Raw genomic sequence first — 23,139 nt, 5'->3', positions numbered from 1 at the left:
TAAATTTTTAATTGTGAAGGGGACATAAGTGGTATATCATACGTTTTAATGGGAATAGTGAGGTTATTAATTTTTTAGTATATATATCTCATTATTTATATAATAATATGATAATATATCATTTCGTGTGTCGATCACATCGAAAAATCTCTTCTCCATCTCTCTCTCGTGCACGTAATCAAAATCATGAGGTATCACGTTTTGAATTTGAAAAATGGAATTTGGTGGGGTCCCTCTCACGTGTTCCACATTAATTCCGGTCTTAGATATTTATCTCATTGCAATTACACCCAACCACGTCTTCTAGAGATTTATCTTCCGTCTCGGTGTTGTGTGGCATTGATATAAATCAGACACGTGTCATGTTGTTGCGATGCCGTATATATGAGTTCCTTTTTCATTTGGAGGAAATTTTCGTTGCGACGGGAAGATAAGTGAGACATCATGTATTTTAATAGGAGTGATGTGAAAATTTATTTTTCAAGCAATTAATTTTTTAACACACATATCTCACCATTTGTATAATATACGTGATGTATCATTTTGTGTATCAATCACACGGAAAATTCATAGTAGATCAATGTCAGACCGAATCAATCAAACTACTCAAGAATTTACGTGCGAACATGAGAATAATATGGGACTCAGTGGGCCAGCTGCCCTAGCCAAGTTTTTCCCGTTCTAAAGAGAAAAAGATATGATAATGTTTGGTTAGCTGATATGCTTGAGTTGTTTTAACTCTTAAGATAGAGACAATATAATCCTAATCATAGTGAAAAGGCCATCGCTTAAGAAAGAACTCTCATGCCACAACAGTATAAAAACAAATAATAATACGTAACCGATTTGAAATACCTTCACAGTTGGATTTGGATAGGTTAAATCAAATTACTAATTGATTTCCATACAAAACGCGAAACAGCCTCGGCCTCCTCATCCAGCAACAACGAAAAAGGCCGTTAGAGCGGTCTCCAAGTCGTGGAGTTTATAACAACCACATGTCCCGTCGGTCCACCACGTGGCCAACCTCGTTTTCTCTCATTATTTCCACGTGTCGACCTCCCATAAGTTTCCGCCCACAATAAAGGTTATTTAACCTCGGGTTCCATGCCAGAGCTCGCGTTCGTCCAAAGCCATAGCTCTCGCCACTGCGCAATACGCACCGTTTCGACCAACATGATGACACTGCGTCACAAGCAGGAGGAAGAGAACCGGAACCGGAACCAGATCGAGATTCGGGAGATGATGGAGGAGGTCCGGCGGAGCATGCTGTTCGTTTCGTCGAGGGAGAAGAAGGCGTGTACGGACGAGCGGGAGGAGGACAGCGCGGGGTCGTCGGAGGAGATGGAGTCGCCGAGGTCGGTTGGGCGATGGCGGAGGAGGACGACGAAGGAGGGCTGCGTGATGCACAGCCAGGTCTTGAGGATCAGAGAGGAGGACTCGCATCTCGGCGAGAGTACGGTTCCGATAGGTGCTGCTGCTGCGGCCGGCAAAGATTATCACGGCATGGACGTTGTGCTTTTCGCCCGGCCAATCTTGCCTTCCTCGCCTCTCAAGAAAACGATCAACGCTTAGTTTGCGCTAATTACTCTGCTAATCATGTTCAGGTTTGTTATTTTTTCCTCTCTTTTTTCTGAAATTGATTGATTAATTTGTTGCTTTAGTTTCTTTGATTTCCTTATGAAATTCTGGTGTCGGTGGTGATCTTGATTGTTTCAAATCTTGATCTGCAAATTATTTGAGGATTTGGTTTTAATTGTTTATTCGAACCTTGAGTTTTTGACCATAGCTTCTGTTTGGATGCTGGGAAAATTCATGTTAATCAAAGTTCATACAGGATTGTTTTCAGAATTTTCTCAGAAGTGTGGATTTTCTTTTCAGAAGTAAATTACTATTTTTCAAAATCCTCTGATAAGATCAAAGCAAGTCCTGAATTTCTGTTAAGAAATTGCTTAACTTGTTTTCGGTTCAAGAAATCACAATTTTATTCGTTGGTCCATATAATTTTCTCGGCATCCAAACGACCCTTTCAAACTTTTCCGATTCTTTAATTTTCTTTTGACTATTTCACTTTCCCTCCATTTGTCTGTTATTGGGCTTGGCCCAATTATTTTTTGGATCTTAATGGGCTTACTTGTTTTTCGTTTAGGAGGAAGAAGTTGATGGCTTTCATGGTGAAGAAAAGAGCTGCAATGAAAAATTCCGAGGAGAAAGACGAAGAGTGAGAATTAAGTTCCATCTTTGTGTGTTTTTTTTTTTTCTTTCTTTCTAGGATAAAAGTGTAGTCAGTTTGTTCTGCAAGCTTTTCTGTACAGTTAAACAAAAATACTTTTTGATAAATCAAAAGCACTTTTTAAAATAGCTGAAATTTTCAAGCGCATAACAGATATTTTTTGCAAGAAACAATTCAAACGCTTCTAGAACTCAAAAATATTTTCGTAAAAGTGATTTTGGTAATTTTAAGATAATTCCCAAGGAGCCCAAAAGTGTTTCCGACTACCGTTGTATTGTAGAGGAAACACTTCCAAAGCACTTTGCTTATATCTTTTGCTCTAACGTTAAAAGCACGTATAGCAAAACTGCTTGCGCAGATCGTTTTGTTAACGTGAGGTCCTTTCCAACCACTAGGAAACAACTGCCCGAGGGACACGTGCCCAAAAGAGGATATATTTTTCCTAAAATTGGTTTCAGTAATTTTAAAATACTTCCCAAGGAGCTCAAAAGTGTTTCCGACTACGGTTGTATTGTAGAGGAAACACTTCAAAGCACTTTGCTTAAATCTTTTGCTTATGTTAAAAGCACTTATAGCAAAACTGCTTGCGCAGATTGTTTTGTTAATGTGAGGTCCTTTCCAACCACTGGGAAACAATTGCCCGAGGGACACATGCCCAAAAGAGGATGAATAACTTTAGGCCCACTACAACAACAACGATATTGTCTCTAATTTACCACCTATCCAATCTGTCAGGTGTGGAGTTTTATCATAAAAGGCTTCAGTATTAATTAAAGAGAGATATTTTTATTTAAACTGCTTTCTCTCTGGTCGATGTGAGACAATGGATTTCAACAATACTGCTTAAAAGGGGTCAAAATTGAGAGATTCGGTGTACATAGCCTAATTTTGAGGAGTTAACTATTTCAATATTATTTTTCAGTTTGTTAGTCTAAAGTCCGAACACGTAAACACACGATTATTCTAGTATTTGTTGACCTCACCAATTTTAAGTGTTAACATGTCTGAATTGAGCCGAAAAACATCATCACGTGACCGAATTGTAACAAAAGAAAGCATTCCATTAATAATAAAATTCAACAAGTTTCGTTAATCTGGAACACATTAACAGCTTTTTTAAGCTAAACCAACAACTACCTAATTCTAATACTCATCGTCTTCACCATCGTCACCATCAGCAGACTCAAGCCCAACTTCCTCATAGTCCTTCTCGAGCGCGGCCAAGTCCTCCCGAGCCTCCGAAAACTCTCCTTCCTCCATGCCCTCACCCACATACCAGTGCACGAAAGCACGCTTCGCGTACATCAGATCAAACTTGTGATCAATCCTCGAAAACACCTCAGCAACACTTGTGGAGTTGGAAATCATGCACACAGCCCTCTGAACCTTGGCCAGGTCGCCGCCAGGAACGACAGTAGGAGGCTGGTAGTTGATGCCGCACTTGAACCCAGTCGGGCACCAGTCCACAAACTGAATGGTCCTTTTAGTCTTGATCGTGGCCACGGCCGCATTGACATCTTTCGGAACCACATCTCCCCTGTACATCAAACAGCAGGCCATGTATTTTCCGTGCCTTGGGTCGCATTTCGCCATCATAGACGCCGGCTCAAAGGCGCTGTTAGTGATCTCTGCAACAGAGAGCTGCTCGTGGTAGGCCTTTTCTGCGGAGATCACAGGTGCGTATGACGAAAGCATGAAGTGGATTCTTGGGTAGGGGACCAAATTGGTCTGGAACTCCGTCACGTCCACATTGAGTGCGCCGTCAAAACGCAGAGAAGCAGTGAGTGAGGAAATAACCTGCACAGAAGACACAATCCCTCAACCAAATTAGCAAGAAACGCACAGGAAACAAACTATCAAACACTTCGACGGCACAAGAGTAAATTATCAAATGCTATAAGTTCACACGGGCAAATTATCAAACACCTTCGGTGCACAATGAAAGCTTCAGTCAGTTTTACCTGAGAGATCAGCCTGTTGAGGTTGGTGTAAGTGGGTCTTTCAATGTCGAGAGACCTGCGGCAGATGTCGTAGATGGCTTCGTTGTCGAGGAGAACCGACACATCGGTGTGCTCCAAGAGGGAGTGAGTGGAAAGCACGCTGTTGTATGGCTCAACGACGGAGGTTGAGACCTGAGGAGACGGGTAGACTGTGAACCCAAGTTTCGATTTCTTTCCGTAATCGACAGAGAGCCTTTCCAAGAGCAGAGAGCCGAGGCCAGAGCCGGTTCCACCTCCAACGGCGTGGAACACCAGAAAACCTTGAAGCCCCGTACAGTTATCAGCAAGCTTTCGGATTCGATCAAGGCAGAGATCAACAATCTCCTTCCCAACTGTTGGAACACCAGCACAATAAATCAAACGAGAATCAACGGAATTATTTCGCATTTTGAAATCGGAAGTTCGAAATTGGGGTTGTGAGAGAGTTTCTTACTTGTGTAGTGGCCTCTGGCGAAGTTATTGGCGGCGTCTTCTTTGCCGCTGATGAGCTGCTCCGGGTGGAACAGCTGGCGGTAAGTGCCGGTCCTCACCTCATCGATAACGGTGGGCTCGAGGTCCAAAAATACGGCACGGGGGACGTGCTTTCCGGCTCCGGTTTCGCTGAAGAAGGTGTTGAAAGCGTCGTCTCCGCCACCGACTGTCTTGTCACTCGGCATTTGGCCATCAGGCTGCACAAAAAAAATCGAAGATAAAAATAAAAATCCGAAATTACATTTGGAACAGAGAGATAAACAAAACCCGGTACCGAAATGGAGGAATAAATTCAAAAACAACGGACCTGGATGCCGTGTTCGAGGCAGTAGAGTTCCCAGCAGGCGTTTCCGACTTGGATTCCGGCCTGACCGATGTGGATGGAGATGCACTCTCTCATTTTTTTTTCCTCTTTTGGGTTTTGTTTTCGTGAGAAGAGAGAGCGAGATGTGCAGAGAAACAGAGGAAATTTGAGGATTTGAATTTGTGCGAAGGATGAGATTTGGGAATTTATAACGGTATTGAAGCCAAGGAATTGGGTGGCATGAAATTTTGAAAAAGCCGAGGTTTGGTGGGTCCCAGCTGTATGTGACCGTTAGATTTGAAATTTGAATTGTGAAAGCGCGAGAACCGACTTAGTCTAGTTTTATTGGACTGGGCTAGCCTTTGCACAAGTCTCAGCTAGCCCACTTTACAAATGGACCTATCAAGCCTCTTTGGGCCTTTGGGCTTTGGACTGTTTTGTCCTGGCCGTGTGCCCGCACCCTTGATTCTAAGCTCGAATCCCTTTTTTGTGTGTAAATTTATAGTAGTTTATAATGAAATATCGCCGTGTAAAAGTTTGTGTGATCAAGATGACTTAAACGATTGGGTTAAGTCGAACCTTTTGGAAATGATATAATAGCAGTCGCTCAAGTTTAAATCTCACTCGACTCCAAAAAAGACATTCTCAAGGCACTAGTTGAATTCTGGCTAGGAGTCATACAATCGATCCCTCGCCAACTATGCGAGTCTTGAATTAATCATTCTATGAATTGCATGGCCGATTTTTGTTATTGGGTTTGCCTTCTTTTCCTGGTACTGCACACCAACTTCAAAGTTACCCGAGAATGTAGAATAGAAGAAACAGATGTATCCTCGATACCACGTTGGTTTAGAAAGTCTTGTAAATAATATACCAATTACCCATTTCACATTTGCTAATTTGGTTTAAAGTCCACACATTCTAACCAAGACTGATCATGACCATCATTTTAAGAAGATGGAAATTTGATTTTATAAATGTAAATCCATCCCAAAGCTCATCGTGTTTCAGACACACTGAAAAATTTCTCCGTCCTCACAACTAATCATGATTAACACTTTGTGAAAAAGTTATAGGATTCCAATTTTCAATTGTGACATCTTATTTTTCTTCTGTTGGGTCCATTTGGGGCTATTTAATACACATGCAATGTTTACTTCGAAACAGTTTTGTATCTGCTTTACAGACATCCTGGGGCATGAATCATGCTCACAAACTTTACAGAAAGTTTGCAACTTTGAGAGCCCATGCTTGTGTTTCTTTTAGCAGCTGTGTCATTGCATCTTTCCGAATACAAAAAGGTATATCGGAAGGAACGAGATTACAGCCGAATTGTAATTTGTAAGATTCGAACTAAATACCTACGTTGTTACGAAGTAGAGATTAGGAGCAAAAACTTCAAAACACGAATAGCGTTTGAACTATAGTTTCATGAGTTATTAAAAGTTGTGATAATTGCATTAACAGGTTTACACATTCGAGAAAATCTTGTGCGCGACATCCCTGTATAAGGCGATAAATTCAATGGAGTGCGAAATATGTAAGGTTGGGTGTGATCATATACATCTCTTTGTCACGAGGTATGTGTGGATGATTGACGTGGTTCTAGTATGTATGTTGCCCTATGTATCTCCCACGACTTTGAGTGTAAATTGGAAGGCTGGATGAGATTCGGTCTTGGAATAGAATTGGATTGGCAAGGATTGGTTATGCAATACTTACAACCCGTGCATATGAATGAGTTAGATAATTCACTTTATTGTGGATTCATAGCTCATTATGTCTATCTCACGTTTTGACACAACAAACAACAGACTAAACTCAAATTTAGTTTGAATGATCATAACCTATCCCAACTAGCTCACCAACGTGTTCGAATTTCTTGCCCTACTACTCAAGGATGCAATGGAGGTAGGGTTGATTGACGTGGTTCTACTGCCGAATTCAATAATTTCTCTATTGTAAAGTAGGAATAATAAAAAGTTTAGACAGAATAACTGAGATTGTGACAATTTGGGGGGGTCCCCGAAGTGTGGTGTGGTGCAGACGAGTCTTCACTTCTTTTCCCATGATTTTCCGGTATTCGTTTGATTGATCATGAATTTTGAACATAAAGCTGTCTTCAAATAACAATTCACTGGCTCATAAAAATTGAACCCATTTTTTAATTAATTGAAAAATCAAATAAAATACTTTAGTTATTTTTAATCAAATCAAGTACTTTAATTATTTTTAAGTAATTTCTGTGCAGCCGAATGAGCACAGACTCCAAAAATGTGGTCCAAGCAAAAGCAAACATATAAGATTATCGACTCTTTGTCTCCAGATTGTGGTCCTAACTTAATTTAATTTAATTCTTTCTATGTTCCAAGCAGCTTCTACTTTTGGGAAATGGATCATCTCTGAATCCTTTCCTTCTAATCTATTAAGTTCGAAAATCCGAGCCTTTGAAATTTAATTTAACAGTTAAAGTTATTATAACTTTTAAAGTGAGCCTCTATTTGTAGTCATTTGATCAAATTTCAACAGCCTATATCTCCGAACTTAGTGGATTAGGAGAAAGGGGTCCGGAGAGGATCCCTTTCCCTACTTTTGCATGCTGGCCAGATAATTAAAACTAAAAAAAAAATGTTTAACAATGTTTAAATGTTTAATTAGGAGTATAGATTCATAAGGGCTCGTTTATAACTGTTTTTAAAATGATAGAAAACGTTTTTGGGTTTCAAAAGTATTTGAAATGTTTTTTGCAAAAAAACAACAATTATGTGCTTTCTTTAAGTGTTTTTTTTCAGTATTTATTTACATTGTTACTAGGAATTGATTTCAAAAATATTTTCATTAAAAACGCTTTTAACAATTTTAAAAACACTTTCAAACGAGATCTAACTAAACTAAACCCTAATTTGAGAAGCATATCAGATGCTTTAGTGTTAGCAAAACATCAACAAGGACAGGAGTAGCTCACCTAGTGTCCCCAAAAGGACACACATTGCGACTAAAGCCACTTGAACTTATAGGGCCTAAAAACACTTGGGGCTATGCCTTTACTTTTATATAGCCTCTTCCAACGGACCTGGATTGTGCGCCCTTCCCATCTCATAACCTTTTCATTCCTTTTTATTTCCGTTGTCAAGGTTAAGCCACGTTAATATTTTTTATTGATTTTTTTTATAGAAATAATAAGACAAAAAGTAATAGGAATATAAAATGTTGACGTGACTTAACCGTGATCACATAAATAAGAAGGGATAAGAAGGGTATGAGATGGGGGAGGACAGACAATCCAGATCCTCTTCTAACATATTAGCCAAAGTTTCTCAGACCCATTGGAGTAGGTCAACAAATTACACTTGTCTGTCAAATGCAATGACTATTTTGATCAAACTTTTTGAACTCAGTCTCGGATACCGGTTGGTTACTTGCAATTAAGCAGTCAGTTTTCTTGCGAGTTAGGTTTTTCGAAAGACGACAGACCATATGAATTTGTTAATGTGAAGAATTCGTTTGGTCCTAAATAACTTCAAGATTAGAAAGAAAGTTAATTTGACGTTATATATGTGACAACATGCGTTCCATCATTGGTTACCTTGAAAAGCTTTGCTAACGTCTTTCCAAGAAGATGATGCTAGGTTAGTTGTAACTTTTCAATTCTTTCTTTGTGATTTCTTATCAATTATAATATGATTAAGGTTGAATATTTTTCAATTTTTTGAATTGTAATTTGTCATCACTTGTTGGTCAAGTTCCTGTTCCTAGTTTTCAGTTTGGAACTTCGAGAAATCAATCCAACTAGTAATTAATGGTGGGTTTTTATTTTTTTTTATTTTTATTTTTAATTTTTATTTTATTCTTTCAAAGAAATCAAAACTATAAGTTCTAATTTACATGGGCTTGTACTTTTATCGTTACAATCTAATCAATTGACCTAACCCGTATTTACAGTTAGTTGTAAATTTATGAAAACAACTTTCACACGTCGAGTGTATGCCTCATTTCTTCTTATCGCACACATTACGCTTAAAGAAGAAGTAGGTATGTACTCTGATAGTTTTTTCTCGGGTTTTTAGGAGATAAATATAATTGCACTTTTCGGTTGAGCCTTTGTTTTTGGTGGGGCAACTGCTTGATCCCATATTTTTTTGGCCCAAATATAAACCCTTCCTCCCATAAAGTAAATGTTTGTGTGAGCCCAAATTGTGCCCATAATTTTGGTTGTCTTTTAGTGGATGCATAAAGAAAAGAAAATTTTAACGATAAATTTCCGGTATTGTTTACTTTAACGAAAAATTATATTTTTTTCACTAAAATGTCAATCCTGGTACTATTCACTTTACCCTTTATTTTGTCCTTATCATTAAAACTCAAAGTTTTCAAGTCATTTTCGTTAATTTTCCTTAAAGAAAAAGAAGTTAGTCTAAGTTTGGTTTGGAGTTGGTGTAGCTTCTTAAAAAAGTTGGGGCCTTAATTGTGATTAGTAAATAAATAAATAAAGTTTTTTTTATTAAAATCATGGGTCCAAAATAGTGCAAAAAATAAAAAAAAATAAAAACAACTCTACACATGCTTCTAAAAAAAAAAGCGTTTTTTTTTCTTCTTTTCTTTTTTTTAATTAAATGAATATGAACAGTACCAATTAATGAAACTTTCGTACTAACAATTCTACCTCTATCTTTCTTTGCTAATAGCACTTTTAGTACTATAGTTTACCAAATACTTGCGTTTTTCACAGTTTATTGTCATAGCACAACATAAGTAATTTTGAAAAAAAAATTAAAAACCCCAAACTATCCCTTAATATTATATCAAATGTAGCTTACATTAACGACAAAAATGTGACATTTGATATAACATATGATTCTAATTGAGCTAATGGACAATGGAGATATGATTAAGAAGAAGATGATGATAGTTCATGGAAGCTAAAGTTTCACAAAATTTAATCACTTTGTTGGAGTTTTTGATTTGCCAACTCACCTACTCCTAACATGGCAACTATCCATTTGTATTTGTACCTCACTCCACCGGACAAAAGATATTTACCTTTTCGATTTTTAAGACCACTCAACTTAATCATGATTTCCAAGGCCAAAATGCATGATAAATGGAGTGCACAAGGAAATGGGTCCATGTATTGCTCTGTAAATGTAACCTTTTATCTTGATACTTTATGCATTATAACATAGAAAACAACATTAGAGGCATATTGCTTTGTTGTAAAGGGTCGCCTAATGCGGAAAAAACATGTCTGTCATAGTGTTATCTAGTTCAGTTTCTATCTATTTCTTCACGTGATTAACGATATAAACTGAAGTGATATATTACGTGATTGGAAAATCTTAATTCACCTATTGATGCGTTTCAAGGGCATGTTCGGCATGAGGATTTCCTTCTAAACGTGTAAGATTTTGAGTCCTTGGCTTATTTGATGGGGTTTGTTACTCATCCAATACAATGGATTGAAAGATCATATTTGTCAAGTTAATTAATCTTTCCTAAACAAATTCTAACAACCCAAAAAATCGTGTCAACTGCAAATGACTTGTAACTCAGTTGGTTAAAAACATTCGTTTTTGCATTCAATGTCCCATATTAAAATTTTCCTTTCTATAATTTAATTTAAATTATCATATCGTTTGGAAAAAAGAAAAAAATGGTCTCGAAGTTGCCAAAAATCTTGTTGGGACTTCTAAGAGCAACTCTAGCATGTGAAACCTCCTCCCAGTCAATACACTATACTATTCACCTGGTGAACAGTAACTGCCCTTAATGAACAGTAATCGCCTTTTGCATCTCCACCGTTGCACTTTAATAGCCCTGATAATAGGTAATAAAATGTTAGTATTTTATTTATTTATAAAATAATACAAAATAATTTTAATTGTAATTTCGGATAAGATTTTTAATCGTTCTCGTTGCGCCACGTGTTATTATCCAAAGTATTATTAAATAATACAAAATAATTTTATTTGTAATTTCGGCTAATGAACACATGCAATGTCAGTCGAAAGGGGTGCTTCCACGAATATGGTATAAATTTATTTATGATCCTACAATGTATTTTTCATTTTTCAATTCACAAACATAGAGAGAGAAAACAAAAAGTATTTCCTTCCATCTAAAATCTATCAAAATCTATAGGATATCAAGGTGTTGGTTGAAATGCCTAAATGAGATTATGAGAATGTGGTAATGTGTATTGAGAACATTGTAGCAACGTTGGGTCAAAGTTGAGGAACCATTGCTCTAATTGGGTTAAAATTGATGGATCATTGCTACAATTTTCTTATTTTGTTTTTGATATTTGCCACTTAATTCTACCCTCTGTGTGTGGCACGTAACTTATTTTAACGGAAATTCTGACAGAGTTGATGAAAATGACCATAATACACGTTTTGATAAGTTAATGGACAAATGATTATGAATTTAACTGTGAATGAACCATTGCTCTAATTTAATCAAAATTGAGGAATCATTGCTACATTTTCCTCAATGTATATTAGAACAAAGAGAAATTCATAAAACTGAGTGTTAAAACATATGAACATATCATCGCTAATATCAAAACCCTATATATGAAATTCCCGTTCTTTAGATTTTGTATTAAAATTTGTCGTTTGATTAAAAAACAGACGTTTTGCACATGAAATTCCTGTTCTAACGACAGTTTATATATCCTTTCTTTTGGTTTCTTCTGTTCATGGATTGAACCAACTCATGTTTATCATGTTTCCCATTTTCTTTTGAAACTTTATTTTGAGGTTAAAGATATGAAAAAAAGGAAAAAATATATCAAAGAACGAGAACCGAGGCAGAGCCACAATTACCAAGCGCAGCAGAGAGCAGAGAGCAGAGCAGGACGCACAGTGTAACACTGTTAACCAGATTCCTCACCTTTAACCTGGATCCCCCCATAAGTTGCAGTAACTTCACTACCGCAGTTAAAGCTCCCACCTTTGCCACCGTATACTAAATACTATATAACTCCACCACCCACACCCCTCTCTTTCTCCATCCCTCAATCTCTCCCACCTTCCTCCTTTGACTACTGGTCCAACCTCTCTCTCTCTCTCTCTCTGTTGGGCTGATCACCCAGAACAAATCGACATTGACGGTTCTTGGAACGAAAGAGAGAGGAAGAATAAAAGATGGGTTCTTTAGATCTCACGCTCTAAAGCTAGTTTCTTTTTTGTTGAGTTCGTTCTGCTCTGCCTTTTTTATCCTAACAAGGTGAGCTGCTGCAATGGCGGAGACAGCGGCGGAGGCGAAGACATTGCCGGAGGCGGAGAAGAAGAAGGAGCAGAGCCTGCCGTTTTTCCAGCTCTTCTCCTTTGCAGACAAGTACGATTGGATGCTCATGATCTTCGGAAGCTTGGGCGCCGTCGTGCACGGTTCCTCCATGCCGCTGTTCTTCCTCATGTTCGGCGAAATGGTTAACGGGTTCGGCGAAAACCAAATGAATTTGCAGAAAATGACCGCCGAAGTAGCAAAGGTTCGCAGCCCATTTGTTCATTTCTCATATTTTTATAAAGAAAACGATTTCCGCACACCTAACTTTCTCTTCTGCACACCTCTGTTTATTTCCGTCTCAAATGCGCGAAATAAATAAATATGGATGTGCACAGTAGAAAATGAGTATGCGGAACTCATTTCCTTTCTCGAGATTTCGTCACGATTTCTCAGATTCCAGATCTGATCTTCTGTTGGTGATTGCAGTACGCTTTGTACTTTGTGTATCTCGGTCTCATAGTATGCGTAACATCCTACGCAGGTAAAACCTTCAAAATCCAACCTTTTAATTTTTTTAATTTTTATCTCTTGCTGCAACGGAAATGTTGTTTTTTTAATGACCAACTGGTCCGAGTCGTAGGAACTTCTTTGTAAAATAAAAGTAATGCTGCGTACTGTAGACGTTCCCGACCATCGCAAAGTGGAGAGCTTTGTTATCTTGGGTCGCCATTTTTTAGTCCTTGCTGTTGCTGGTCTTCGAGATCATACTTGTTGGACTTTAGTCCAGTCCAATCCAGTCCCACATGACCCGTGCATCACACTTCACGTGCACTGTTCCCTCCCCTAATTTTTCATTAATTAATAAGTTAATCCGTTGATTAATGAGGTTAAAGGTGATTAATTTATGTGATTTTTATTTGCAGAAATTGCATGCTGGATGTACACCGGCGAGAGGCAGGTGAGCACGCTGAGGAAGAAGTATCTGGAGGCGGTGCTGAAACAGGACGTCGGGTTCTTCGACACGGACGCCAGAACTGGGGACATTGTCTTCAGTATCTCGACGGACACTCTTCTGGTCCAAGATGCCATCAGCGAGAAGGTTTCCATCTTTGCCAATTTACATTTTACTCCCTTTTAGAATCTCCCTAAGCATTTCTTCTTTTCCTTCTCATCTAATCGTCGAGAAGTGATTTCCACGCATTTTTTTTATGCACACGTTTGTTTATTTTCGGTGTTTTTTGCTTGATTAAATCAAAAGAGAATCGAGAGACGGAAATAAATATCGTTGTGTAGAAGAAAATCATCTCCCATGTGGAGCAAAATCTAGTCTTTGGGAGTGTTAAATTTGTAAATGGGGCTTATCTAGAGAATTTTTTCAATTTGTCCGGAACACGGGACAGGAAACCATATGTTATTAAGTGATGGAGATTTTTTTCAAATGTCTCTCTTACATATGACGTATTTGCCCGTGTTCTGAATACATGGATATTTGGGCATGCATCAATGCGGGGCCCACTACCTAATCCCTGCGCACGTTAGCAAGGACTGGCTTAACGTGCGTGGTGATGCCCCTATGATTATTCCTCGCATTTTTTTGGCGATTTTGATTTGTCCTTAAATGTTTGATGTTGAAAGGTCATATCCAGTAGGTGGATGTTGAGTTAATTCTATGATGTTTTATTATTTTATTTAATTTATGGTATTTTTGTTTGTTTGTTTTGATTTAGGTGGGGAACTTCATACACTATCTATCTACATTTCTGGCAGGCCTGGTGGTAGGGTTTGTATCAGCATGGAGGCTGGCGCTGCTGAGTATTGCCGTGATTCCGGGAATCGTTTTTGCCGGCGGCTTATATGCCTATACACTCACTGGCCTCACGTCCAAGAGCCGCCAGTCGTATGCAAATGCAGGGATAGTGGCTGATCAGGTGAAGTTTTACAACTTAATACAAATGTGTAACTGTTTTTCTTAAGTAAATTTTCATTCTTGGTGATTATATGGGTTCGAAAATAGGGTTCGATCAATCAACATTTGGTGTGATTACGACGATTTTATAGTATGATATTTGTTTTCGTGGCCTAATTTTGTAAGGTTTTCTGTATGCCTAGGCCATTGCGCAAGTTCGGACAGTTTATTCCTATGTTGGTGAAAGCAAGGCCCTCAATTCGTATTCAGATGCCATACAGAACACTTTGCAGCTTGGTTACAAGGCCGGAATGGCCAAAGGTCTTGGCCTAGGGTGCACCTACGGCATTGCTTGTATGTCATGGGCACTTGTTTACTGGTACGCTGGTGTGTTTATCCGAAATGGGCAGACTGATGGAGGGAAAGCGTTCACTGCCATTTTCTCAGCCATTGTTGGTGGCATGTAAGATTCTAAGCCAAGAACTTTCATCTCTCTTATATTATCCTTTTCAGGTCAATAAGCTTCTTGATGTTAATATGATCACTTGAATGTTACAGAAGCTTGGGTCAGTCATTTTCGAACCTCGGGGCCTTTAGCAAAGGTAAATCGGCTGGATACAAGTTGATGGAGATAATTAAGCAAAAGCCAACCATAGTTCAAGACCCCTTGGAAGGAAAGTGCTTGTCGGATGTTAGTGGCAATATAGAATTCAAGGAAGTAACCTTCAGCTACCCTTCGAGGCCAGATGTTATTATCTTCCGAATTTTTTCAATCTTCTTTCCAGCCGGGAAGACTGTGGCTGTTGTTGGCGGCAGTGGTTCAGGGAAGAGCACTGTTGTCTCTCTAATCGAAAGATTCTACGATCCTAACCAGGGTAAGTTAGAGGCTTTTCGTAATTGGAGATGCTGGTTTGAAAGTCTATGATGCTTGATGAAAGGAAATATCTAACATTTCTTGTTGGTAAGCAGGGCAGGTTTTGATCGATAGCGTGGACATAAAAACGCTGCAATTGAAATGGTTGCGTGATCAGATTGGGCTTGTAAACCAGGAACCGGCACTCTTTGCTACAACGATACTTGAGAACATTCTCTATGGAAAGCCCGATGCAACAATGGAAGATGTTGAAGTTGCAGCTTCTTCAGCGAATGCTCACAGTTTCATCACCTTGCTTCCAAAGGGATATAACACTCAGGTTGGTGTCGATAATTCACTGAAAGTACCTTGGCTATGTGTAAACGCTATGCATTCTTCCCCGTCTTAACATTTTTAACTTGTGAGAATTCAGGTAGGAGAGCGAGGAGTTCAACTCTCTGGTGGTCAAAAGCAGAGGATTGCAATTGCCAGAGCTATGTTGAAAAATCCAAAGATCCTCCTCCTTGACGAAGCTACCAGCGCCCTTGATGCAAGCTCGGAGAGCATTGTTCAAGAAGCTTTGGATCGTCTCATGGTCGGAAGGACAACTGTTATTGTGGCACATCGCCTTTCCACTATTAGAAATGTTGATAGCATTGCAGTTATACAACAAGGCCAAGTTGTTGAGACAGGTACACATGAAGAACTGATTGCTAAAGCAGGGGCATACGCTTCTCTAATTCGATTCCAAGAGATGGTTGGGAACAGAGACTTCAGGAACCCATCTACTCGCTGCTCGCGTTCATCACGTCTAAGCCACTCATTGTCAACGAAGTCTTTAAGCCTCCGGTCCGGCAGCTTAAGGAACCTGAGCTATTCGTACAGTACAGGTGCTGATGGGCGGATAGAGATGATTTCAAATGCTGAAACAGACAGGAAAACTCGAGCTCCTAAGAACTATTTCTTCCGGCTTCTGAAGCTAAACGCTCCTGAATGGCCCTATTCAATAATGGCCGCTATAGGATCAGTACTCTCTGGGTTTATCGGTCCAACATTTGCTATTCTAATGGGCAACATGATTGAGGTTTTCTACTATAGAAACCCTGCCTCAATGGAAAGGAAGACAAAGGAATATGTTTTCATGTACGTTGGAGTGGGACTATACGCCGTGGTTGCATATTTGATACAGCATTACTTCTTCAGCATCATGGGAGAGAACCTCACTACTAGAGTGAGAAGGATGATGCTTGCAGGTATAAACAATTAGTCTTTCTATCGACTCGTTATATCACCTTGAATTCTTGAGCATACATTCAACTATTTTATTCAGCTATATACACCATACATTCATATAGTTTAGTATTTTTCGTTAATTTGCTTTGAAGTTTATGTCTTTTGATTTGCATAATTTACTTGTTTTTCTTCAGCAATCTTGAGGAATGAAGTTGGATGGTTTGATGAGGAGGAGCACAACTCTAACCTTCTAACAGCTAAATTGGCGACAGATGCTGCTGATGTGAAATCAGCTGTTTCTGAGAGGATATCTGTGATATTGCAGAACATGACTTCACTCCTCACTTCATTCATTGTTGCCTTCATAGTGGAATGGAGAGTATCCCTGCTCATTTTAGCAACCTTCCCTCTTCTGGTGCTAGCCAACTTTGCTCAGGTACACTTCACACTCTCAACTCACTTTACTAAAAAGAAATTTACCTAAACCTGGATGACACGGTGACAGTATCGCCAGTCAACCGTGCACTGTCATGCATGTTAACTTTTACTATGATAATGTGTGATTGGTTTAGTATACGGCCTCTATGGCTTGCCAACTATGTTTTCGTGACTCACTTCGAGAGAAATTTACTCTCGGAATGTCATTGTGTCTGTATTACAAGTCAATTGCTCACTATTATTTGTTTAAACTTTTTCTAGTCATGTGCCTATGTCACTAGTTAATCACGTAACTTGCTTTAACTTTTTCCGCATTTCATGTGCATGAAAGTTCTTCTGCACCACACCAAGATAAGAAAGTGGAAGCATTTTTTATCTCCTCCCTCTCTTCTTTTCGTATTTATAACACCAAAACATATTTCCCTTGAAAATTGCAAGCTTTATGCACCCAAAAAGAGAAATGCTAGCTTTTTACTTTGGTGGGTTGACCCAAAGTCCTGCAGAAGCATATGGGTATGGTCTATGTAATATTTTTATGTCTATGTAATATTTTTATTGCATCTACCTTCACACCCCATGGAATCTTAAACTTCACCCAAACCCTACCATTAAACGACAATAGAATACTGCCACATGTCACCACCCACTGCACTGCACGTGCCTCCCTCCGAGCCTTGTGCACATTAACTCTTGGAAAATGGTCGCAAAAAGTTAAAATATGAAATACCAAAGATTCCTTGAAAGCATCCCTTCTTCCAAGCCGCTAACTAGTAACTAAGTAGTCTATATGTTGCTTATTTTTCTCTAATGATTGTATATTTAGCAGTTATATTTGACTTCAAAGCGTTATCTTAAACTAATTACGTGTTATCTTAAACTAATCACGCAATGTCTTGTAGCAAATTTAAATAGTAAGCGACCAGCTGGCACTGCACATCACAGAGCTACAGCTTATACTGTCATCTGTCTGAATTTATAGGCCCCAAAATTTGTCACAATAATTTATACTTTTCCTTTTTTTTTCACTGAAAACTCCCATGTGCTGAGAGTTACAAGAGATACTATGCTCCCGTGACCACATTGTGTAATATGGTAGATTCCTTTTACTTTTTTCCAGAGCTTTTTCTGATAGATTTCAGTCCTTGTCCTTTGTTTTGTTGTTTTTGGCGGGCCCGCGTTGAGTAAGTAACTAACCCGTCAAAAGAGAAAAACTTACCTACACCTTAGATCACACTGAAGCATTGCCATGTGTTTTTTACTTTGTTTTGTTTTTTTTGGGTTTTGTGTAAGTAATGAGTTGGTAACTTGGTCGAAGGAGTGAAACTTACTAGCACCTGGAATGACACGGTGCCAGTATTGCCTGGCGTTGGCGTTATCATGTGTTTTAACTTTTCTGCTGAAGACCTCACCAAATTGTATCAAGAAATAACTATCAACCATCAAGCCAACAAAGAACAGAACAAACTCTAACTAAACGGAAATTTCTGTTAGTAAAGAACCTTATTAGTTATTACTCATTTACGTAATGCAGTTTACTGACTGTTTAATTCTGCAATTGTGCGTTATGCAGCAACTTTCTTTGAAGGGCTTTGCTGGAGACACAGCCAAGGCTCATGCAAAGACGAGCATGATTGCTGGGGAGGGAGTGAGCAACATTCGGACAGTCGCCGCCTTCAATGCCCAAAACAAGATCCTATCTCTGTTCTGCCATGAGCTCCGTCTCCCACTGCTGGGAAGCCTCCGCCGCAGCCAAACTGCTGGCGTCCTATTTGGCATTTCTCAGTTTGCTCTCCATGCCTCTGAAGCTCTCATTTTGTGGTACGGTGCCCACCTCGTTAGCAAAGGTGTCTCCACCTTCTCGAAAGTTATTAAGGTTTTCATTGTCCTTGTTGTAACGGCGAATTCAGTTGCTGAAACTGTCAGCCTTGCCCCGGAGATTATCAGGGGCGGTGAAGCAGTTGGTTCGGTATTTTCAATCCTTGATCGTCAAACAAGGATTGACCCGGATGACCCTGAGGCTGAGGTGGTCGAATCAGTTCGCGGAGAAATTGAACTTAGGCATGTTGATTTTGCATATCCATCGCGACCTGATATCATGGTGTTCAAAGATTTTAGTCTCAGAATCCGAACTGGCCACAGCCAAGCGCTTGTCGGAGCTAGTGGTTCGGGAAAGAGTTCCGTGATTGCATTGATCGAGCGATTTTATGATCCACTAGTTGGTAAAGTAATGATCGATGGCAAGGACATCCGCCGGTTGAACTTGAAATCTCTTCGGTTGAAAATTGGACTGGTGCAACAAGAACCAGCCCTGTTTGCAGCAAGCATCTTTGAAAACATTGCCTACGGCAAAGAAGGCGCAACCGAGGCAGAAGTAATCGAAGCTGCACGTACTGCTAACGTGCATGGTTTCGTTAGCGGATTGCCTGATGGATACAAAACCCCGGTTGGGGAGCGAGGAGTTCAGCTCTCCGGTGGACAAAAACAAAGAATTGCGATCGCAAGGGCGGTGCTCAAGGACCCTAGAATACTCTTGCTAGATGAGGCCACAAGTGCACTTGATGCTGAATCAGAATGTGTGCTGCAAGAAGCACTTGAGAGGCTAATGAGGGGCCGCACCACCGTGCTTGTTGCCCACCGTTTGTCGACAATTAGAGGGGTGGACAGCATTGGCGTGGTGCAAGACGGGCGCATTGTGGAACACGGCAGCCATTCGGAACTAGTGAGCCGCCCCGACGGAGCTTACTCAAGGCTGTTGCAGCTGCAAAATCATCACGTATGAGAAGAGTTTTGGTCAAAATCAAGCATGCATGCATGGATGGCCTTGTTGGGTGTTAATTATGTGTGTCCCCTATTAATTTTTATGCATCCACCATTTTTCTTAGTTTGTAGATATTGGCAAATATGTCTGAACAATTTCTCTCTAATCTCTAATCGAGTAGCAAGTATTATATTATTAATCAAATATCATATCTTTCCCTTCTCCTTTTTGAGAAGCTTTCCTCAGCCATTCTTTTCCCATTGCATGTGTTTCCGACTTTTATATATTTTTCGTTTCCTATTAAGGACATGTCTTTTTAAATGTGACAATTTTAGATACGATATAGAATTTACAGAATTAAAAGACATACTAAAACTCGTGGGATTATAAGATCTCTGATGTATACGCAGTTAACATGATTAACATTGTTAAACGAATGTTGGTAAACCTAAACACGACTCATAGACGCCCGTACTTTACTGGGGATTAAAGGTTGAGGCCTACAAAAATGCAAGGCTGCCTCTTAATAATGAAATGGAGACACATTCATTTGTAGCAGATGGTGTGAATGTGAAGCTTGAGAATCTGCAGCAGTACTGATGACAATAATGAAACCACTTGTTTTGCAAAGCAAAGCAATATTTTTAATTATTTACTCTTTTCCCCCGTTCTATTAGTGAAGTTGTGAGGCCCCAACACTTTTCAATTCATTGAGTACCCCGATACTTGTATATTTTGAGGACTCCCTTTTTCTGAATTATGTGCAGTAAATTAATGGGTTTCCAGAAAAAGGATGTGCTATTTACACTATCATTTTTATTTTTCACATATTTTTTTTACATTTCGATCGTCGAATTGGATGAATTGAAAAATATCAATGATAAAAAAATTGGTATGTAAGATGTAAAAATGAGTATGTGAATAACATTATTCTTCCATAAATATCCTGTCGATATTCAAACATCTGAAAGATAAAACTAGATAAAATACTAAATTCATAATTTCATAAAAATAAAAAATAAAAAAAGGCTTTCAAAGGAGGTCTTCTGATAATTTTACAGTTTGAATATTTAGTTGAGTTGGCAGTCGGACATTTGAGAGAGTAAAAAAGAAGGGCAGGGCATGGCAAGGAGAAAGATGACATGCATCATGTGTGTCTCAGTGGACAGTCTCAATTATATTTTTTCTGCACTCTCTTGTATGTACAAATAAATAATGATACAATTGAATGTGGCATAACAATTTACTAGGGTTTTTTTCAGGTCTCTCATTACACCTTCTAGGTACACACACTATTGAATCTTTGATAAGTTTTAACCTGTTTTGGATTGTTGTAAGAAGGTTTTAGCTTAGATGGTTAAGAGAATTCACTCATGCATTTAAAGTTTTGAGTTCGATTCTCTCTCTTTCTCCCCTCCACCATATTGAGTGTAAGAAGAAACTATTTTGAATTGCTTCTGGAATGACTAAAAGTATTTTAAAACAAACTAAAAGTTTGTGATGCTTGTTTGCAGAAAAAAAAAAAAACTTTTAAAATGTTTATGATTCATAGAATTGATGTTTTCCAGACAAACCTTGTGAAAGGTAATTCTAACAAGGGAAGTGATTTTCACACATTTTTTAGCCTCTTACAAACTTCTGCATAATCTTGACTGTTGATGCCATTTGATTTATTTAACTCAATTGTCATCAATAAAGGGTAGTGCTATCCACACTTAGTTTTACTTTTCACACATCCTTCTCAAATTCTGGCTGTCAGATCGAATGAATTGAAAAAGATCAATGACAAAAAATTAATAAGGGTGTGGGGAGGTAAAAATGAGTGTGTAAATAATATTATCCTAAATAAAAAGGTGTGAAAATTATTGAGAATGAATATGACATTGTCAATTGCCAATAGGTTTAATTGTAGAACATTGAATGTTTTATAGTAGCAGATCATGTTGTCTCACATGTGAAGTTCAACAATCACACGTGCTTCACGTCACTCCATTTGTGTTGTCCATGTGTTATGCTTGAAAATTTGCCACATGTAAGAGGACGTGTTGGGAATCAATCTCACATTAACGGGAGAAGAGATCTTACATGAACTTATAAATAATTTAATTTACTTATCATACTGTCAATTAGTTTTACAGTGAAAACCTAACTTCTTCCAAAATCACTTCCATTCTAACAACTCATGAGTAAAAGTACTTATATATACTTGGCTGTATTGAGACTGGAAATAGAAAAGGACAAGTGAAGATGGTGAAAACGAAAGTGATAATGAAAGGGAAGAAATTGGAAGGTAGCTTTAGATTCTTGAGGGTCCCTTTATTCATGTTTCTGCTTCTGCTTCTGGTTCTGCTTCTGCAGGAGAAGATAGAGAGGTATGACTGTTTCAGTGTTGACTGCTATGTATGTATGCATGGCAAAGGTCACAGGGTCGACCCCATCTCTCAGGCGGTACCATTTTATCGCCTTTCATTGGCAAGAATTTCAATCACAGGATCTTGTGATGAAAGATGCAATGGATGTCCTTGTTACTTATGAGTGGTTTTCACCAACCCTAATGATTTGGGACCCGTTTTATGAGTGGTTTTGATGAAGAACACTTGGTAGATATGAATTCATGCAACAATTAGATCCACGTAGGAGTCTTAGAATTTTGAATTTTATGTTTGAGAAATTGGTTGGAGAAGGGATTTTACCAATCTCAGTTATCAAACTGATAAAAAAAAACAAATAACGATATTCGAGAAGTTAATTAAATTTCTTTCGTGTTCTTTTATTAATCAAATCTCCAAATCCTAATACGATTTAGACTATCAATTTTAGTTTCTCATTTCAAGTAGATTTTTAGGATTGATTCCTACGTAAAGTCTTAGCAGCTCTTATGCTTATCTACGGGACACAAAAAACAAATTAATAAACACAAGCAGATATTACTGCCTGTTGAAAAAACACATTTTCTTGTGCCAATGATTTATATCTTGCTAAGCAAACTTAGAAGGAGAATATCAAAGAGGAAGTTAACTAAACAGGGTACTTGATTCATCCCTTGTTTTGCAAGAGGAATTGAATTTAAACAACTTTCAATAATTGAGATAATATTATTGAAGAAGATAGATCAAGTGGGCAGGTCAGGGCAAGGCAATCCATAACTTTAATTGAATCTGCAGAAGAAGAAGATAATTGTTGACATTGATGACCTGTCACCTGTCTGTGTGAAGGCCATGGCCAACCAATTATCTTCAATAATTCTATTAAGCTGCGCATGCACTACTATTTAGGTCAAAGTTTGATAAAGATAAGCACTCAGCATAAATATTTTTTAGGGTTTCATTCAAAGATTTTTTTAGGCTTTCATTGTCTATAAATTTGGTGGAGGGACGGGCGGGGTGTTTTTGGTGTAATGATCCTCTTCCCTTTGGGGGGGGGGAAGTAGATGCCTCGAAAATAATCACTGTCGAAAAACTAATCTCGCTTAATCATTCTCCATTTAAAAAAAAAATACAGCTAGCTAGCTTATGTTTTTATCAATTAATGGTTAATTTCAACTTTTTATGGATCATATTTTCGACTGCTTCGATTTGTCTTGATCCTCAGGTGAACAGTCCAAAGATAATATGTGTTCCCCATTGCTGCAATGATACATATGAATTATTACAAAGGTGTTGCAGTACATCTGAGGGATTAAGAAAATGCTCCAAAATTCAAATTTCCATAGTTTG

The 23,139-nt window shown here is 38.5% G+C and overlaps 3 protein-coding genes across 4 annotated transcripts; 2 read left to right on the top strand and 1 right to left on the bottom strand.

Moving 5' to 3' along the window:
• The first annotated feature begins 1,063 nt into the window (after positions 1 to 1,063).
• On the top strand, positions 1,064 to 2,361 carry LOC148689249 (uncharacterized). The gene is made up of 2 exons (XM_088689321.1): positions 1,064 to 1,607; positions 2,150 to 2,361. Exon 1 carries the CDS (start codon positions 1,108 to 1,110, stop codon positions 1,573 to 1,575), a length of 468 nt encoding a protein of 155 aa, XP_088545447.1. The 5' UTR covers positions 1,064 to 1,107; the 3' UTR covers positions 1,576 to 1,607; positions 2,150 to 2,361.
• A 912-nt stretch (positions 2,362 to 3,273) lies between these two features.
• Positions 3,274 to 5,262, bottom strand: LOC137707522 (tubulin alpha-2 chain). The gene is made up of 4 exons (XM_068446405.2): positions 5,012 to 5,262; positions 4,667 to 4,901; positions 4,195 to 4,565; positions 3,274 to 4,030 (listed from the first exon to the last, which is right to left on the bottom strand). Exons 1-4 carry the CDS (start codon positions 5,102 to 5,104, stop codon positions 3,377 to 3,379), a joined length of 1,353 nt encoding a protein of 450 aa, XP_068302506.1. The 5' UTR covers positions 5,105 to 5,262; the 3' UTR covers positions 3,274 to 3,376.
• A 6,443-nt stretch (positions 5,263 to 11,705) lies between these two features.
• On the top strand, positions 11,706 to 19,645 carry LOC137707569 (ABC transporter B family member 19). 2 transcript variants are annotated; one of them, XM_088689246.1, is made up of 10 exons: positions 11,706 to 12,497; positions 12,722 to 12,776; positions 13,159 to 13,334; positions 13,963 to 14,163; positions 14,345 to 14,604; positions 14,700 to 15,016; positions 15,111 to 15,338; positions 15,432 to 16,247; positions 16,422 to 16,663; positions 18,236 to 19,645. In XM_088689246.1, the coding sequence occupies exons 1-10, from the start codon at positions 12,249 to 12,251 to the stop codon at positions 19,442 to 19,444; spliced, it is 3,753 nt and encodes a 1,250-aa protein (XP_088545372.1). In that variant the 5' UTR covers positions 11,706 to 12,248; the 3' UTR covers positions 19,445 to 19,645. The 2 variants fall into 2 exon arrangements, with proteins under 2 accessions (XP_088545372.1, XP_068302566.2); XM_068446465.2 differs by having other exon boundaries at positions 11,967 to 12,497; positions 15,111 to 15,334; positions 15,428 to 16,247.
• The last annotated feature ends 3,494 nt before the right edge of the window (positions 19,646 to 23,139 follow it).

The sequence above is a fragment of the Pyrus communis genome, chromosome 17 (genome assembly GCF_041283825.1).
Source record: "Pyrus communis isolate YQ-2024b chromosome 17, ASM4128382v1, whole genome shotgun sequence".
NCBI lineage: Eukaryota > Viridiplantae > Streptophyta > Magnoliopsida > Rosales > Rosaceae > Pyrus > Pyrus communis.
The sequence above is the reverse complement of the archived record's forward strand: the minus strand, read 5'-3'. Positions and strand labels throughout refer to the sequence as shown.

Bases quoted from the DNA above. Each gene is read 5' to 3' on its own strand.
- LOC137707522 (XM_068446405.2), bottom strand. From the start codon at position 5,104: ATGAGAGAGTGCATCTCCATCCACATCGGTCAGGCCGGAATCCAAGTC. The intron at 4,566-4,666 runs GTAAGAAACTCT...GTGTTCCAACAG, and splicing joins CGCCAGAGGCCACTACACAA to TTGGGAAGGAGATTGTTGAT. The intron at 4,031-4,194 runs GTAAAACTGACT...TCTTCTGTGCAG, and splicing joins TCAACAGGCTGATCTCTCAG to GTTATTTCCTCACTCACTGC.
- LOC137707569 (XM_088689246.1), top strand. From the start codon at position 12,249: ATGGCGGAGACAGCGGCGGAGGCGAAGACATTGCCGGAGGCGGAGAAG. The intron at 12,498-12,721 runs GTTCGCAGCCCA...TGGTGATTGCAG, and splicing joins TGACCGCCGAAGTAGCAAAG to TACGCTTTGTACTTTGTGTA. The intron at 14,605-14,699 runs GTAAGATTCTAA...TGAATGTTACAG, and splicing joins TCAGCCATTGTTGGTGGCAT to AAGCTTGGGTCAGTCATTTT.
- LOC148689249 (XM_088689321.1), top strand. From the start codon at position 1,108: ATGCCAGAGCTCGCGTTCGTCCAAAGCCATAGCTCTCGCCACTGCGCA.